General features: G+C 32.2%; 1 protein-coding gene across 2 annotated transcripts; it reads left to right on the top strand.

Annotated features, from left to right (window-relative positions):
- Window positions 1-10,203: 10,203 nt before the first annotated feature.
- LOC114387433 (GDSL esterase/lipase 1-like) lies at window positions 10,204-14,618 on the top strand. Of its 2 annotated transcripts, none has more exons than XM_028347622.1 (5): window positions 10,204-10,492; window positions 11,063-11,100; window positions 13,285-13,518; window positions 13,634-13,886; window positions 14,228-14,618. In XM_028347622.1, the coding sequence occupies exons 1-5, from the start codon at window positions 10,228-10,230 to the stop codon at window positions 14,461-14,463; spliced, it is 1,026 nt and encodes a 341-aa protein (XP_028203423.1). In that variant the 5' UTR covers window positions 10,204-10,227; the 3' UTR covers window positions 14,464-14,618. The 2 variants fall into 2 exon arrangements, with proteins under 2 accessions (XP_028203423.1, XP_028203422.1); XM_028347621.1 differs by having other exon boundaries at window positions 10,205-10,492; window positions 10,979-11,100.
- Window positions 14,619-16,914: the final 2,296 nt, after the last annotated feature.

Genomic DNA, 16,914 nt, shown 5'->3' with positions numbered 1-16,914 from the left:
TTGGTGCCCATTAATATGTGGTTAATTTCATTGTTCTAACTTTATTTTGGATGTCAATCAAAGTACAGTCAGAGGATTCGATTATTTATTAAAGAAGTCTAACTCAATTTGATGAACAGTGAGTTGAGTTATTGTGACTACCTATGTTTTTGGAGACAAATTGTGTTATGAGAAAATACTTTTTTCTCCATTAATTTTGTACATTAAACGTATTGATAAATCAGATACAATTACAAACTTACTCTTTACCAAGATGTTAGTAAATTACATAAGCCACACTATTGTATATATTCTTTGAAAAATTAGATTATATTTAAATATTTTAATGAACTTGAAAAATGTGGCCTAATAAAAACATATTTTACGTTGTTGTTATAATCGCGAAACTCTAATCATTTCTTAAAAAATAATCTAAGTACATTAATAATAAAAGTTCATCTTCAGACATAATTCTTCAAATATTATCACCATCTATATTATTGATAAAAAAAATAAATATTTAAAAAAATAAGTATAAATTTTCAGAATACATGAAAATTTCAACAGAATGGATAAATATTAATGTCATTATCAGTAAAAATTCAAGACTGAAAAAAATATGAAAGTTGAAAACTCACCTTGCTCTTTTAACGTACTACTAACATTCAAGCCTCTGTTTTCAAAAAGTGGCTGTAGATGAGCTTTCACGTGATGAAAGCTTTTGGGTTTCTATTTATGAAGTGATAAAGGATCAAAATGAAGAAAGTCACAGAAAGACATTGGAATTCTATTATGAAGAATTTTCCCTTATTACCTAGAATGACTTATATGATGAAAACTAACGACTTTTTCACTTCTCTTTTCCTGCCTAAAGTGACTAAGTGAGCAATCGTGGTTGAATGCAAGGTCTAAGTGAGGTTAGATTAGTCCTCAACAAAGAGCTGGTGGGTATTTAATGAAACTTTCCCAACTGTACCAAATGCAAAAATCTAAAAAGGTGAGGTAGCAAAATAAAAATAAAATTAATAGGTATTAATTTAAAAAAGAGTATATTATAAATATGAAAAATATATTAAAGGGTTCTAGCACTATAATGGAGTAATTTTTTTTAAAAAAATTACCATAATGGATATATTTGAAAAAAATTACAAAAATAGATAAATCATGCTTTGAAGTACGATTCTACTATTTTAAAAATTATATTTTAACCTATTTCAATTGAAAAAAGGAAAAAAAAAATTGAAATTGTATTCTAACATATAATTTTAGTTCTTAGAGAGAAATAATTTTAGTTCTTAGAGAGAAAAAATATTTTAAACAAATGAAAAGTAAAACTGTGCTTTGATATTCGGTTTTTTATAGTAAAATCTTATATCAAAGTATGATTTATTTATTTTTGTAATTTTTTTAAAAAAATACCTATTATGATAATTTTTTTAAAAATCTGTCCATTTATGTAATTAACCCCATATTTAAGTCATGTTTTATTATCAGTGTTGAAAGCTCTCCTAAGGAGTTACTTCAAATAGGATTTCAAATAGGGAAATAGGGTGGGAGTATAATATTAGAGTAAGTTTGGAGTTTTGTGTCATATTAAAAAATCTTAAGATAGTGGAGTGTAAATTACTCTATTTATTAAGGTAGACTCAAAGAAAAAAGAGAGGGAACAACCTAATTGTGGATGCATTTGAAGAACTACATGATATTTCAGAAGTCCATAACAAAATGGTTAAAGGAGGGAGAGTCCATGATATAGGATCAAGAAGTGAGTTCTTTTCCTTCTGAGGAATAGGAAGTTCTTCGACTTCATATCCCTATGCATCACTAATTCACTATCATATTATGGCAATCGTGCATCGTTGTGACGATCTGGTACACATTCGATTGTTGTGTAATTTGAAAACTAAAAAAATTAATTCAACATTTAAGTGATTAAAAATATATTTATGTGTTATCTTTTCATAATTTTAAGAGTTTTTATAAAATTAGTGTCTGACCCCACTTTTATTTTTAAGAAGAAAAAAGTTAATAATAAATTGGATCAAACAATACCTAAGTATCTAGTTTGGTGTCATCTATACATCAATGGACAATTTTTAAGCACATATTTTTCTCTGATTTTTTTTCTAGTTGCATCTCTTTCTCTAATAAAGAAATTAGGATGTTCATTAGCAGGATTGAATTGAGTTTGTGGTAAAATTAAATTGAAACTGATCAAATTTAAATGATTACATTAGGAAAACACTCAATTGTCCTGTCTTGTCACATGATGAGAAACACTCAATATATGTCCATTGAGCTAGATTAGGGTTTAAACTCTAAACAACTATATGCTTCAAGGGTGGTGGCATGGAGGAAAAGAGGCTTCTTCCGTTGGGGAGATAAAAAAGGATTTGATTCTTGCAGACTATGAACTTTATATTACTTGTTTCACATGCATTATGTGAAGATGGACTATACAAATATTTTATAAATTTGGAAGATTAAAAAATTAATTTTTAGTTTAGATGATTAAAATAAAAAATATCTTGTAATTGAAGAATTAAGAACATATTTAAATCTAATTTTAAATTAACGTAAGATATGATAAAATAATTTAAATAGGATTTTATAAATATAAATTATATTATACGAATTTTTAATTTAATATTAAGTTTCTGACTAAATTTAAACTAAAGAAACAGATCATAATTGTTTTTTTTTCAAAAACAAGAGACGTATTTTGTAAATCACCACAATGCATATGAATTTTCATATGCTATGCTTATGGCGGTGGACGGTGATAATGGCCGTCGTCGACCCTCACCACCCCCTTTTGTAAATCAGCACAATCGCGTCTCTCACAGGTTTTGCTCTTCTCTATCCACCTTTCCTAAAAGTCGAATAAGAAATAACATTTATAGCATTTTTGACTTTAAAGATAGTCGCATTTAGTGCTATGGTTCAACTTTTAATTCTATATTTACTATTTAGGTATAACTAATTAAGGGAAATTAATGTTTGTTGTGGTAATCAATGTCAATCAAGTATTTATAGGAAGAAATTTTTTTAGGTGATGTATATTTAACATGTGATATCTCTGTCACAAGTAACTTTGTTTTTCTTTTTTTCATAAGAAGATTGGTAAATTATGTTTCTGGTCTTTAAAATTACAAATGATTATATTTGATGCCTCAAATTTTTTATATTATTTTTGTCTCTTTAATTTTAAAATGTATTTTCAGGCACTCTAAATTTGAAATGAATAATTTTTATTCTTCTTTTGATAGCATTTTATATAAGATAAAAATCATTTAAATAACACCTATAGCGTAAACGAAAGATATTGAGCTGTAGAGGAGGAAGAAACACGGATTGGTGCTGATTCTTCTAGTGCAACCTCTAATAAATCTGAGAATTATAAGGAGGAAGCACGGAATGCAGCACAGAAGCATAAAGTAAAGAGGGTGGAGAGTGTCAATGCTGATGTAGAAGCCTTTTGGTGATCACTGGAAAGTTCAGATTGTTCTATGCATTCTGAAGCTGAAGCACTAGAACATATGAAGAAAAGAGATACATGCCATCAAAGTGTGTCATTGGAGAATAAGACAGGAGATTCAACTGTGCTGAAGATAGGAGATTCGGCTAAAGTTGTGATAAAATAAGACATGAAGGGAAGAATGCATAAATATGGGTTTAACAACAATAAACGTAAGAAGCCAGAGAAGGTAAGGGTGGTGGATGATGAAACTGGCGACAAACATCAGCTGGATGAAGTCCTAAGGATGCCATCTACATGTGTATTTCTGAAGATACAGTATTTATATTCCATCACGCATCCATTGGCTACTGATTACATGTAATAGACTTTTTTTAACATGCTATGTACAAAATGACACCAACCCCAATCAACCCCTCCCCTGGTAACCCCCAATTTCATTCCTTCATCATTCAAGGTCTTCATGTCATTCCTTCCCCGAGACTTTGAAGTACTGTTGTCAATGATTTCTCTACAATTCCAAAAATCTAAGAAAAGTTTGCTTGCATTCACCCCACTTTGACATCCTTTAAATCCCATGGAAATCTAGCTTTGAGTGCACACTATGTAATCTTGACATGTCTACGATTATTGTTACTTGTGCTACACAGTAATTTTCTTTCATGTCTTGAAACAAATTTAAAGCACAAGTATCACAACACATCATCAACCTTAATTTGTTATCAGACTATTGATTTATCAGACTTTTTCATTACTATTACATCTTATCCTGTTTTGAATCACAATTAAAAAGCACAACTAAATCACTTATGACTTATCCTCTTTTCATTAATCCTATTTTGTATGTTGTTGTATGTTATTGTATAAAAGATCATGGGTTCTCCACCTGCCTTCCCTCCTCCTCCTCCTTCTCCTCCTCATTCTCCTCCTCCTCCTGCTCCTTCGGACGCATCAGGTTCACCGTCTACCGTGAAGCGAACACGCAAAGCCTCACGTCTACGATCATTGTCTACTTGACCACCTGGTGCTGAGAGACTAGTGGTCCATGTTGATCCTGCTACCGGCAAGGCCAACGGTCCCCACAGGAAGAAATTAAGAACATATTTGGGGATTGTGGCGCGTGATAACGTGGACGTCACATACGAGAACTGGAAGGAGGTCCCTACTGCTCAGAAGGACCTGATTTGGGAGGATATTCAGGTATTTTTCTTTTCTTATTTCATTTTGTTTAATTAATAGCCAAAAAATACATTATTGTAACAAATAAACTTTATTTGATGTTGTCAAGCGAAATTTGATATCCCAGAAGCTTCTGACAGTAGGACGAAAAGGAAGTTACTTCAGACCGTTGGGTAGAGATGGAGGCAGTTTAAATCAGACCTCACGAGGAAATGGGCCCTTGCAGCTGATCAAGATGATGTCGAGGACACTGTCTGTGAGAAATACGGCATCAGCAAAGAAAAGTGGGCCCAATTTTGCCAGACTCGCAGAGACCCTTCTTGGGAGGTATGTTCCTTGCCATTTAACTTGTTTTTTTTTAAAAAAGTTGATGTTGTTATAGTTCATTCTACCAATTTGAAACATTATTGTTTAATTTCTTCAGGATGTGCGCAAGAAGGCACAAGCCATCCAGAAGCAGAATACTGTCCCCCACGTTTAGTCTCGTGGGGGTTATGACTATTTGGAGCAGAAGCTCCTGGCTGAGAAGACAAAGAAGAAGCTGCACAGTCAGGAAGTGTTGATGGCGTCATCGACCCTCCATCCCCTGTCAGACGCCACGTGAAGTGGAAGATGGCCCGTACGAAGAAAACAGGGGAGATAACGACTGAGGCCGCAAAGGAAATCACTGAGAAGATCGTAAGTCATTTTCAACTAACCATTACAATTATATTTCAATATTTTGTGAATGCCATGTACCACTGTGTGTTTTCTGTGCAGGATTCCTTTGAGGAGCAGACCACACAGGGATCCTTCGTCCCCCATGGATGTCAGGATGTTCTCATTGCTGCTATTGGACGTCCAGAGCACCCTGGACGTGTCCGTGCTGCTGTGGCCGGTGTCACCATCAAGCAATACTTTGGATCGGCTCCACGGATGCCCCGCAGCTCTTCCTCCCTGCCTCCTGAAGAATTGCAGCAGCTGACCCAGCAAATCAGGGACCAGCTAGAGGAGTCCATCACAGAGAGAGTGACACGGCAGGTCATGGCATCCTTCAGCCAGATGCAGTCTCAGCTTCAGTCGCAGATGCAATCTCACGGACATCCACTGTTGTTCATAACACTCCTTTGTTGCCTGACAAAGTAAAGGTGAGTGTGAAGGAGGTTACAGATGCAGATGCTCCAGTTCCTGTACCCACTGATAAGGTTTCCTTAGTGGGCAGACACTTCACACCTTCCTTGCTTGGCCGACACATTTGGTCAAGTCTTTATCACAACAAGTACTTATTGTCCTTACTATATGTTTCTTCTTTTTAAATTAATTCATTAAGCGTGCCTCAAATTAGGCTATTTAACTTTGTTTCATGAACAAGTAGCTGGGTCTCCGGAAAAACCACCTCCAAAGCCCGATCCGGAGGTTGATGATCCGCTTTATCTGATGACATTGACCATCCTAGAGCTTTTCTTAAGGCCTTATCAGGTTAGATGGGATGCCACTGTGTTCGGGGTCTTTAATCCAAATTTCCCCCGCTACATAAAGCACGAAGACCTCTCCGAAATCGCACACGGTGGTCAATGTCTCAGCATATCAGTGTTACAGTTGTGGATTCTGTAAGTCATTTTATATTACTTTTAATTACCTAAGTTATTGCTTTCAATTCATAAATATTTAACTTTGACTTAACATAAATAGGCATCTCACTGAGACATGTATGCGAGCGGGGAATTCTGATATCTATGGATTCCTCGAGCCACAGTCCATTTAGAGGTCTGGGCAATCGCAGTTTGAATCTGAAAGTTACATAAAGACTTGGATGTAGAGTTCAAAACGCGATGTCTATCTTGGAGCCTACCTAAATGGGTAAGTCACAAAATAACTGAATTTAATTAAGTTTACTAATGTACTAACCCATATTAATCTCCACTGCAGCGGACACTGGCAGATGGTGGTCATCCTGCCCAAGGAACACCTAGTTGTCTGGTTTTGTTCATTGCATAACAGGCCAGACAACTACCTTAAGGGGATTATTAATAGGTTAGTGTTCTTTTCAATACATTTGCATTGAAATACCTCAACGTACAACACCAATTTTTAATTGTTACTCATCTAGAACAGTGCTTTAAAAGGTCTTGATGATGCTCCATAGCCTAAATCAAAGGCTCCTGCTAGGTGGATTGTCGTCAAGGTACGTCATTTACATAAAACTTCCACTTATATATATTTCTTTATGTGTTTGTACACTAGTTGTTTAATTAATATCCAAATTTCATTATGTATTTAGTGTAATAGACAAAAAGGAAGTACTGAGTGCGGCTACTATGTGATGCACTGAATGTCCACCATCATTTTAGGAACTTTTAGGAATAATTGGGAAGCGGTAAGTTTATTTAAAATAAAATCGATTTATTTATAATTTGTATTACATTATTAACTTATTATGATTTATTTCATCATGCAATATTTTAACGATCCTAGACCATTGGAGCCAAAGAGATTAAAGGCATTGCGGATCCAGTGGGCACAGTTTTATCTCCGAGTTAGAGATCAAACCTAGGATTTAGGGACATTATCTTTAGCTTAGTTTACTTTGGTTTAACATTTTTGACATTTTCTATGTAATACGAACATTGAATTCATTTGATGATTGTTCTTTATGATAAATCAATTATTTGATGTTTATTATCATTAAAACTGCTTGAAAGCATAATAAAATGTTTATTTGTTGTGAATTGGACTTGAAATTGCATTTTACAGGTACAATTTTGGATTTACTGTAAAAACAGAAAGTCTATATAAAAAAATACTTGAAAACAACATCGATTATTAACAAAAATCGATGTTAATATGGTAAACTACATCGGTTATTTACAAAATCTGATGTCGACATGAACCTTAACATCGGTCATATAGAAAACCGATGTTAACTTTTGTACATTAACATCAGTTATTCATACATAACCGATGTTACCATTTCTATGTTAACATCGGTTATTTATACATAACCGATGTTAATGTACATAAGTTAACATCGGCTATCTATACATAACCGATGTTAATGTACGGATGTTAACATCGGTAATCTATAAATAACCGATGTTAAAGTTTTACATTAACATCGGTTTTCTATGAATATCCGATGTTATATACAAAGACGTACAACAAATAAGTATATGCATCATCAACGTTGACATCGGTTCTTCTAAAGAACCGATGTTAATATATAACATTAACATCGGTTTTACTATAAAACCGATGTCAACTTTCGTCATGCATACACTTTTTTTGCTATAGTTCTTTGTGTTTAACATCGGTTATTTAGAAAACTGATGTTATCATATTTATGTTAACATCGGTTTTTGAAAATCGATGTTAACGATGATACATTCAACATCGTCACTTTCAACATCGGTTTTAGAGCCGATGTAGAATGCCCTAAATAACCGATGTTGAAAGTGCAATTTCTAATAATGTATATAGAGGCACTACTACTGAATAAGGCTGGTTCCAATCCAAGGCTTACAAAATATTCTTCAATTGTTAATTATGGATGTGTAACTCCTGTTGTGTGTATACAAATTGACAGTATTAATTGTTTTATATATTTCTACTTTCATTCAAGTTTCAATTTTGTTATTTTGTACCTAGATCGAGTTGAATAGTTGATGTTGCATTAGTTCATGGAGCGTGCGTGTGACTCAATAGTTTCAAATCCTAACATATTTTAGATGCCCGGGATTTGTTCTCTTCTCTCTCTTTTTACACAGTCATCTTTTCACTTGATTCTTTTCAAATTGAGAATCCATTGAATTTCTCATCTTTATTTTCTCTTTCTCTCACTATCAAAGCACTAGGGACCCTATTTCTTAAATGGGTTTCTGTCACTGTCTCCTATAGATAGAGATTGTTTTCACTTTTTGAAAGACCTCAACACACACACTTCCCCTCTCAATGACTCAAGACAACAAACTATGCAATAGTTGTCTTCCTTTCATTTACCTCTTTCAAAAGGGTCATCTAGGCTTTTACCTATTTCTTAAATTGGCTTTTACCTTCTAGGTCTTTGAGAAGTGAAAAATCCAACAACAACAAAGCACAATGACCAACAAATTAATCAAGTGAGATAGTGACTCCTCAAAGCTCAAAACACACAACAATAAAATCAAAAGTAGAACATTGTTACATTTGTCATGGTGCTATGCGCATTACAACACACACCTACCTACCTAGCCATTAAGCATTCAAAGGACACAAATCACTCTGAATTAACTCACTCAAAATGACACCTTGCGAGCACAAGTTAGCACCCCAAATGGATTGCAAAGTCAGCATCCAAACAGTCCTAACAATGACCACGAGTTCCACAAACCAAATCCTTACAACACACACAAACAAACATCCTTGCAGTGAGCACCAGTTTCTCAAACAAACAAACAATACAACATGTTAAAGACAACAAAGAATCGCGAAACCTGTACCTAGGTAAGGTGGCGAGGTGTCACGGTTTCGTAGAAGAAGAAGACTAAGATCCTTGCAGTTACAAAGAAGAAGAAGAAGCTTAATTACATGGACAAGAAAGTGCAAGGAAAGTAGGGCTCGCGTTATGATATTTTAAAATATAAGTCTAACATCGGTTTTCAATAAAAAACCCGATGTTAACCCACTGATGTTAAGGTTAACATCGGTCTTTTGAGAGAAACCGATGTTAACATATCATACAATAACATCGGTTTTATAAACAATCGATGTTAATTAAAAGACGTTAACATCTGTTCTTCAAACTGATGTTAACAAATGAATGTTAACATCGGTTTTTCAACAACCGATGTTAATGTCAGTAAATTAATATCGATTTTTAGAAAATCGATGTTAACGAATATACATTATTTATAATTATGTCACTGTATTTAACTCAACATCGATTTTGTCAAAAACTAATGTTAATTTATCGATGTTAAATCTTCTTTTTGTAATAGTGATATGATATACTGCTATGTACGTAATTGATGATTACTTGTGTATAGAGCGACTAACAAGAGGATATTTGGTGAGAATTTGGTGTGGTTCTGATAGTAAACAAGGATGAGAATTTTTCTACTAAGATGATTGATGCTTACTAGGGTGTGTTGTATGATAAATGGTGGTTTCTAGGGAGACAACTTTCATAATGGATATTTTATCTTTTTTCTCAATTTTATTAATAATTTAATTTATATATTTCAATTTTATTAGTTTTAATTCTTATATAATAAGTTGTATACAATTATCACTAAATGTATACAATTATATTATAAATTTAATTTTAGAAGTTATCCATATGAATGTCTGTAGAAACTATACTAGTTTATATATAAAACTAACGTAGCAGGTCATGCATGCATTGAACGGTGAGAAAAAAACGAGAGAAAGTGTCAAAGAAAGTCGATCAAAATGGAAGCTGGACAAATTTTATATAAATATAACACCTTGCACCTACCTAGGATATATTTGTCGTAATGAAGCAAGCATGGCATGGCACCTACCTAGCATGGCACCTGCCTAGGTTATATACAACACCTTGCACCTGCCTAGGTTATATATAGCACCCTGCACATACGTAGGACTAAGTAGCAAGCATGGCAGGTTCAATTTCTTTGTTGGGGTTCGCTTTGGTCATTTTTATCCAAATCATGACACAGTGCCATAGCAGCATCACTACATGCTTGCCCGAGAAACATGCTGCACTATTCATATTAGGAGATTCGCTATTTGATAACGGAAACAACAATTACATCAACACCACCACCTCTTACCAGGCAAACTATCCTCCCTATGGAGAAACTTTCTTCAAATACCCTTCTGGCAGGTTTTCTGATGGACGCATGATACCAGATGCCGTTGGTATGATTTTTTCATATGTAGTTGATTTTTTTTTTAAAAAAAAAGATATCATTTCTGCTGAATACTGATTAAGAAAACCAAGTTAGTAAATATAAAAAAAAAAAAACATGATTCATGATTTATCTTTCTCTTAAGCTTTTCTTATTTATTCTCTTAATCAGAAGTACTAGCAGTAAATCCTCTAATATATTTTTTACTACTGATTACAATTTATTGAGATCTATCAAATTAAGAGAGAAATCCATTAAATAGAGTGTGAAGTGCACAAAATTTTATTATTTTTAGTGAATCTCAACTAATAAAAAAGAAGTTCGATTAAAAGAATTTTGTTAACATTTTTCTTAACCAAAACGTCCAATTGGTGAATGATTCATTCTGAATTGAATATATGGTTAATATTCATTTCGTGGGTGCAACTTTGTACAAATGTAATTTGAACTATATAAATAGCACTTATGTTTATATTATTTTTTATTTTATTTTTAGCTGAGCTTGCTAAGTTGCCTATACTTCCACCGTATCTGCATCCGGGTAACGTTGAATATGTCTATGGTGTCAATTTTGCTTCAGGAGGGGCCGGTGCTCTGCGCGAAACATCCCAGGGAATGGTAAGACCATCATCAAATTTAATTAAATAATGTGTGAGTTATTAACTCTAATATCTTTTCTTCAATTTGTATGGATAATAAAATGAAAACATGTAATTTGAAGAAAAAAAATATTAATTATCTAACGTTTAAGAAATTGAGTGAAGAGTGTGGAAGGAGAGAATATATATATATACCAATCACGTCTCTATCTTTAGCATATAACTTATGATTGAAATTTTATGTATTCTGTTAATGATAGGCATGGGAGTTATGTTCCCGCGTACCTGTAAGACCTAATTAAGGTACACTAACATGTGAGGGGTTAATTAGAGTTCTGAAATGCCTTTGATATAGTTCGGACTTTACTCATCTCATTTCTCCATAATTAATTACTTTTATTAATCTTTGTTTATATTGAATGGTTTTTGGGAAAAAGGCCCCTCCTTAATTAAAGTGTAAAATTCTATTTTAATAAATAATTTATTTTGCGACTTTTCATTGTTCTATTCAATCAAATAATAGAAGAAAAAATTTAATAATTTTTTATTGTTATATCTATCTATTTAAATAATACATAATTTCTATCTTATTTCTTTCCATTCACTTTTTCTTCTTTCTTATTTTTTCCTTGGTTTTATGGTTTTCGTCTTTGTCATTATTCATTGATGGCATGACAAATGCATTAGAGAATAGGTTTCATGTTTTCTAAAAAAATACAGACTAAAATAAATATATTTTAATATAATAAGGACCTATATCAAAAAAATTTAATTTATAAGAACTTAAATATATCAGTAAAGACTTATACTATACAACAAAATTTTACAGAGCCAAAATTAACAAAATATTTTATAGGACAAACTATAAAATGAGTATACTAAATAATAAAAGCATATTTATGCCAGTTAAAATATACACATTATGTAGATTACATTTGACCAAACCATTAGATCAATTTGATTCTTAAATTATTTATAAATATTGACTAAACTCTTATTTTCTTTCCATGCTTTGATTACTTGGTCCACCCTTGTTGGCATGTTTGACCCGTGTCTTGACTAGTCTCATGGCACAGTATGACACCCCATGGATGAATTGTAATGATGACCAATTTGGCATATATAGCTTAATTTTAAAATAGAAAAGTCGAACTAACTTTTATATACAGCTTAATTTAAAAATGAAAAAGTTAAACATCAAGATGGTTGCCGAATTATAATGATGATGAAAAGGAAAATAAATTCAAAGTTATTTTGAATATTTGAATTTTTTATTATTAAACAATTAAATGATTTGGAAGAATTGAAGTCAACCAAAGTCCACAAGAAACTTTTACTCATCATGGATCCAAAAAAATTAGCTAGGAACGATCAGTTAGATAAGATTGAAGTTTTAGTCGGATGATAAGTTTAACTAAGCGTGTCTTGAAAATAGGAGAAAAAATAAGAGCAAAGAGGATGCCACTAAACATAAATTTAGTTGAATCCTATGTAAACTAATCGAAATTGATTATTAGACAACTAAGTAATGGCCTAACTTAATACGATCTTAAACATTTATTTCTTAAATTTATGTACAAATATGTGTTTAAAAACATTTGAAACAACATATATATTAAATACAATTATTTTTTTGACTTTTTTTCTTGTAGCGAACTTGTCTTCCATCTTGTTATTTTCAAATTCATTATCTTTAAGTCTCGCTTATCTCTGAGTTTTATTACAATTTACCTTTAATTAAGTGCTTTTCAGAATAACTTGAGAATCCCTTACAATTGAAAGTCAAATTTTTCCTTCTAACTCACAAATTGCTTGGTCACAATTTTAAATTTTAGAAGTGTTATAATAAATGTTAACAACAAAACATACTTGACTAATCTTGTTATTTCACGCGATAAATATATATATATATATATATATATATATATATATATATATATATATATATATATATATATATATATATATAAAAGAGAGAATCTTGTATGAAAGATTCACTAAACTGTCATAAAAAACATATTAATCTAATTTTATACATAAAAAAAATTGTTAGATAAATATATAAATATTATTTTTGGTTGGTCCTTTTTATAAGAAATAAATGATAGTATATTTTATACTATTAATTGCTTCTTATACAAATGATTGTATGGATTATACAAATCTAATCTTTGTCTGAGTTTTATACTTGACATGTATGTAGGTGATAGACCTCAAAACTCAGGTAAGTTACTTAAAAAATGTAAAGAATTTATTTAGTCAAAGATTCGGGCATGCAATAGCCGAGGAAATACTGTCCAAATCTGTCTACTTGTTTAACATTGGAGCCAATGACTATGGTTCTCTACTGGATCCAAACTCAACCAGTGTACTTCTTCCGGTTGATCATCAAGGATTTGTAGACATTGTAATTGGAAACCTCACAGACGCGATCAAAGTGAGTACAAACTTTGAATTGATTGTTGAGAAATAATTGCTTGTTATGTTCTTTTTAACTTCCTATTTTTATTCATAATTCTAATTAACCTTAATATTATATGATATGCTTTTAGGAAATTTATAATGTTGGTGGAAAGAAATTTGGATTTCTTAATGTGCCTCCGATAGGTTGTTCCCCTGCCGTAAGAATTTTGGTCAATAATGGAAGCACATGCTTTGAAGAATTTTCAGCCATCGCAAGATTACACAACAATGCACTCTCAAAAAGGCTTCACGAGCTAGAGAAACAGCTCAAGGGATTCAAATATTCAGTCATGGATTTTTACAGTGCATTTTCTCAAGTGTTCAACAATCCTACAAAATATGGTATGACCATTGACCTCTATATATATATATATACCAAAATCATCGTCAACATTCAACAATCTATAGGAGATTATAGACTTAACATTTTTTAAATAACAGGGACTAAAATGAATATATTCTAATAGACCAATATAAGAAATTTGCAATTTTATAAGAACAGAAAAAATATCAATAGGGACTCAAACTGCCAAACAAAAATTTATAGGACCAAAACCATTAAAAAAAATATAAGAACTAAATGCATAAAACAAGTATATTATAAAAATTAAAAACATACTTAAGTTTAATTTTGTTTTAGCACACTATTCATTGTTTTCTATTTGACGTTCTGGGAATTGAAGGCTTCAAAGTAGCGAGCGTGGCATGTTGTGGAAGTGGACCATTTAGAGGAGTGGATAGTTGTGGAGGGAACAAAGGGATAAAAGAATATGAATTATGTGACAATGTCAATGAACATTTGTTCTTCGACTCTCATCATCTTACTGATAGAGCTAGTGAATATTTCGCCGAATTGATATGGAATGCAAATCGCACTGTCACAAGTCCTTACAATCTGAAGCAACTATTTGAACTTTGAATATGTTCTACCAAGCAAGATATATCTAAAGAAAGACCTATTATCATGATAGCTTTGTTTCCGAGTTCTGTATCTTGGTTCACTCTGGTATTTTGTGTTCAATAAGTGGGTTGAGCTTGCCAAATAAAAATGGTCTTGATGACTTGAATTCATAATTTCTTTCTTTTTTTTTTTCACTGCAAAAAGGTTGATTAATATTAAGGGGTAATCATTTGTCACAAGAAGTGCAATTACTACCATAACCGTAAGTTACATAAACAAATAAAAAAAATGTTCCAGCAACTACCAACAAGTTCCCTTACAAAATATGAATCCCCTACTAAAAGAATATCAGTACACTTTAAACATAAAACCAGAATACTACCCTGACTGGAATTTGATGAACCCAAATGGCATTCAAAATGAAGCTAGTGTAATTACATTAGCTGCAATAAACATTCTAGCGGTTGTATATTCCATAAATATAGAGATGATTCAAAGCCAATCACTACTAAAAACAAGTATTTTTTTACGACGCATATTTAAAGACAACTATCGAAAAATCCTCATTATTTGGATAGGAGTGACAATTTTGTAAATATTACAAATATTTCAAAGACGATTTTTGTGAAACCGTCTTTGAAACCTTAAAATGATGACAATTTTAAGGAAAATCGTCGTAATTGAACGTAAAAGACAATTTTAAAAAACTGTCTTTGAATGGTACTTATCCTTATTGTGTGTTCCCCCGGGTAACATAAGCACAAATGACATAAACTTCTTATCCTCTCTCTTTCTCTCTCTCTCTTTTTCCACCTTGTTAATGGATCGACAAGTGTACCAATTCGTCCCAAGTAGTAAAGTTAAAACGGAAGTTCAAGTATCGTATTCACAAAGACTTTGTTTGTACTCAGGTAGATGAACATTTTATTAATAAAAGAAGTTAAAGAAAATATATTTAAAAAGGTTATGAAAAAAATAGTAATTTAAATTGACAGAAAATTAAATCAAATAAAAGGAGAAATTAAACATGAATTAATTAAGGACATAAAAGATGAGAAAATCCAATATTATTGTAAAAGGAAATTCAGAAAATGAGAATGTTGGAAACTTAGCTTACCAGAGTTACTTTTTGATGTAATTTTAATGATTTTTCTCTATTTATAATTATTCCAATTTACACCTACATCTACTAGTATACTTTAACTTTGGTCTCCTACATGAAAGAGCCTAATTTATCTATTTTCTCTCTCAAATTCCTTTGCAGAGCTAAAATAGTAAATTGCATTAAGAATAAAGATGTATAACATGATAAACGGATATCAACTTATCCCTAGTGATGACTTTATTTAGATACTTTTCCCAGTTCTAATAGAAAATAACATTTTCCAACGCTAACCTAAAACTTTGCAAATGGGTGATCAAGTCACAAACAATAATATTAAGTACAAGAAAGGATAATGCAAATGTAATATTATAAATAGATAGGAAGAAAAATTACATCAAGAGTAGTTGACTACTAAGTAATTACATCAAGAGTAGTTTTAATTTTCATATAATAAGTTCTATACAATTGCAACTAAATATATACAATTATATTATAAATTTAATTTTAAAACTTATCTGTATATATGTCCGTAGATACTATACTATAGTTTATATATAAAAGGGTGTTGCTAGGTGCACCCAACATTATTGCTGGTGCACCCAGCACCCTACGTGAAAAGGCAAAAATATTTCCGTGTATTTTTAAAAATGTTTTTGTGCACCAAGGTCATTCAGCTTGATCCACGTATGTTATGACGTGATCCGCATAGGTTTTTGTTGATCCGCATAAGCTATATTTGATCCGTAGTTGACATAGATGATCCGCAAGCTTGTTACAGATCAAGTTGATTCGTAAGCCTATCGCGGATCAAGTTGATCTGCAAGTGACTTACGGATCAACTAGATCCGTAACAAGATTGCGGGTCAACTTGATCTGCAAGAAGCTTGTGTCTTTGTTTTTTATTTTAGAAGGGGATTTTATTTTATTTTTGAATACGAATAACATAAAATTTGAACGAATTCAAACATAAAATCATTCACTACAAGAAATATGCCCATTTGCCAGGGATTTTTGACAGGGACATTAACCCCTGGCAAATTTCCCAGGGACTAAGCCAAGGAAACCCCTGGCAAAATGACATTTGAGAAGGCTGGGACCACTTACATTTACACAGGGGTTTGTCCCTCGCAAAAATACAAAAGCCTTGGCAAAAAAAAGAGCGGGAAATGAATTTTAAAACAGCATGTTGTTTTCACATGGCCAAACACACGGGTATGCCCTCGTTTTCTGTAAAGCTGACGGAATCTTCCCATAAGTCAACACGACATGACCATGCACTGCAAAAAGCTGTGCGGCCCAGACGTGACAGGGGTGTTACCCCTCGGAAATGGCTTGCAGCCCCTGGCAAAAAGGAATCCCTGCTT

This window comes from Glycine soja, chromosome 15, assembly GCF_004193775.1.
Source record: "Glycine soja cultivar W05 chromosome 15, ASM419377v2, whole genome shotgun sequence".
NCBI lineage: Eukaryota > Viridiplantae > Streptophyta > Magnoliopsida > Fabales > Fabaceae > Glycine > Glycine soja.
This window is presented reverse-complemented; position numbering and strand designations above follow the sequence as displayed.

What these genes read in the sequence shown, in the direction of transcription:
- LOC114387433 (XM_028347621.1), top strand. Translation starts at nt 10,228, where the DNA reads ATGGCAGGTTCAATTTCTTTGTTGGGGTTCGCTTTGGTCATTTTTATC. An exon ending in GCGAAACATCCCAGGGAATG is followed by an intron (nt 11,101 to 13,284) that starts GTAAGACCATCA and finishes ACATGTATGTAG; the next exon opens with GTGATAGACCTCAAAACTCA. An exon ending in CAACAATCCTACAAAATATG is followed by an intron (nt 13,887 to 14,227) that starts GTATGACCATTG and finishes TGGGAATTGAAG; the next exon opens with GCTTCAAAGTAGCGAGCGTG.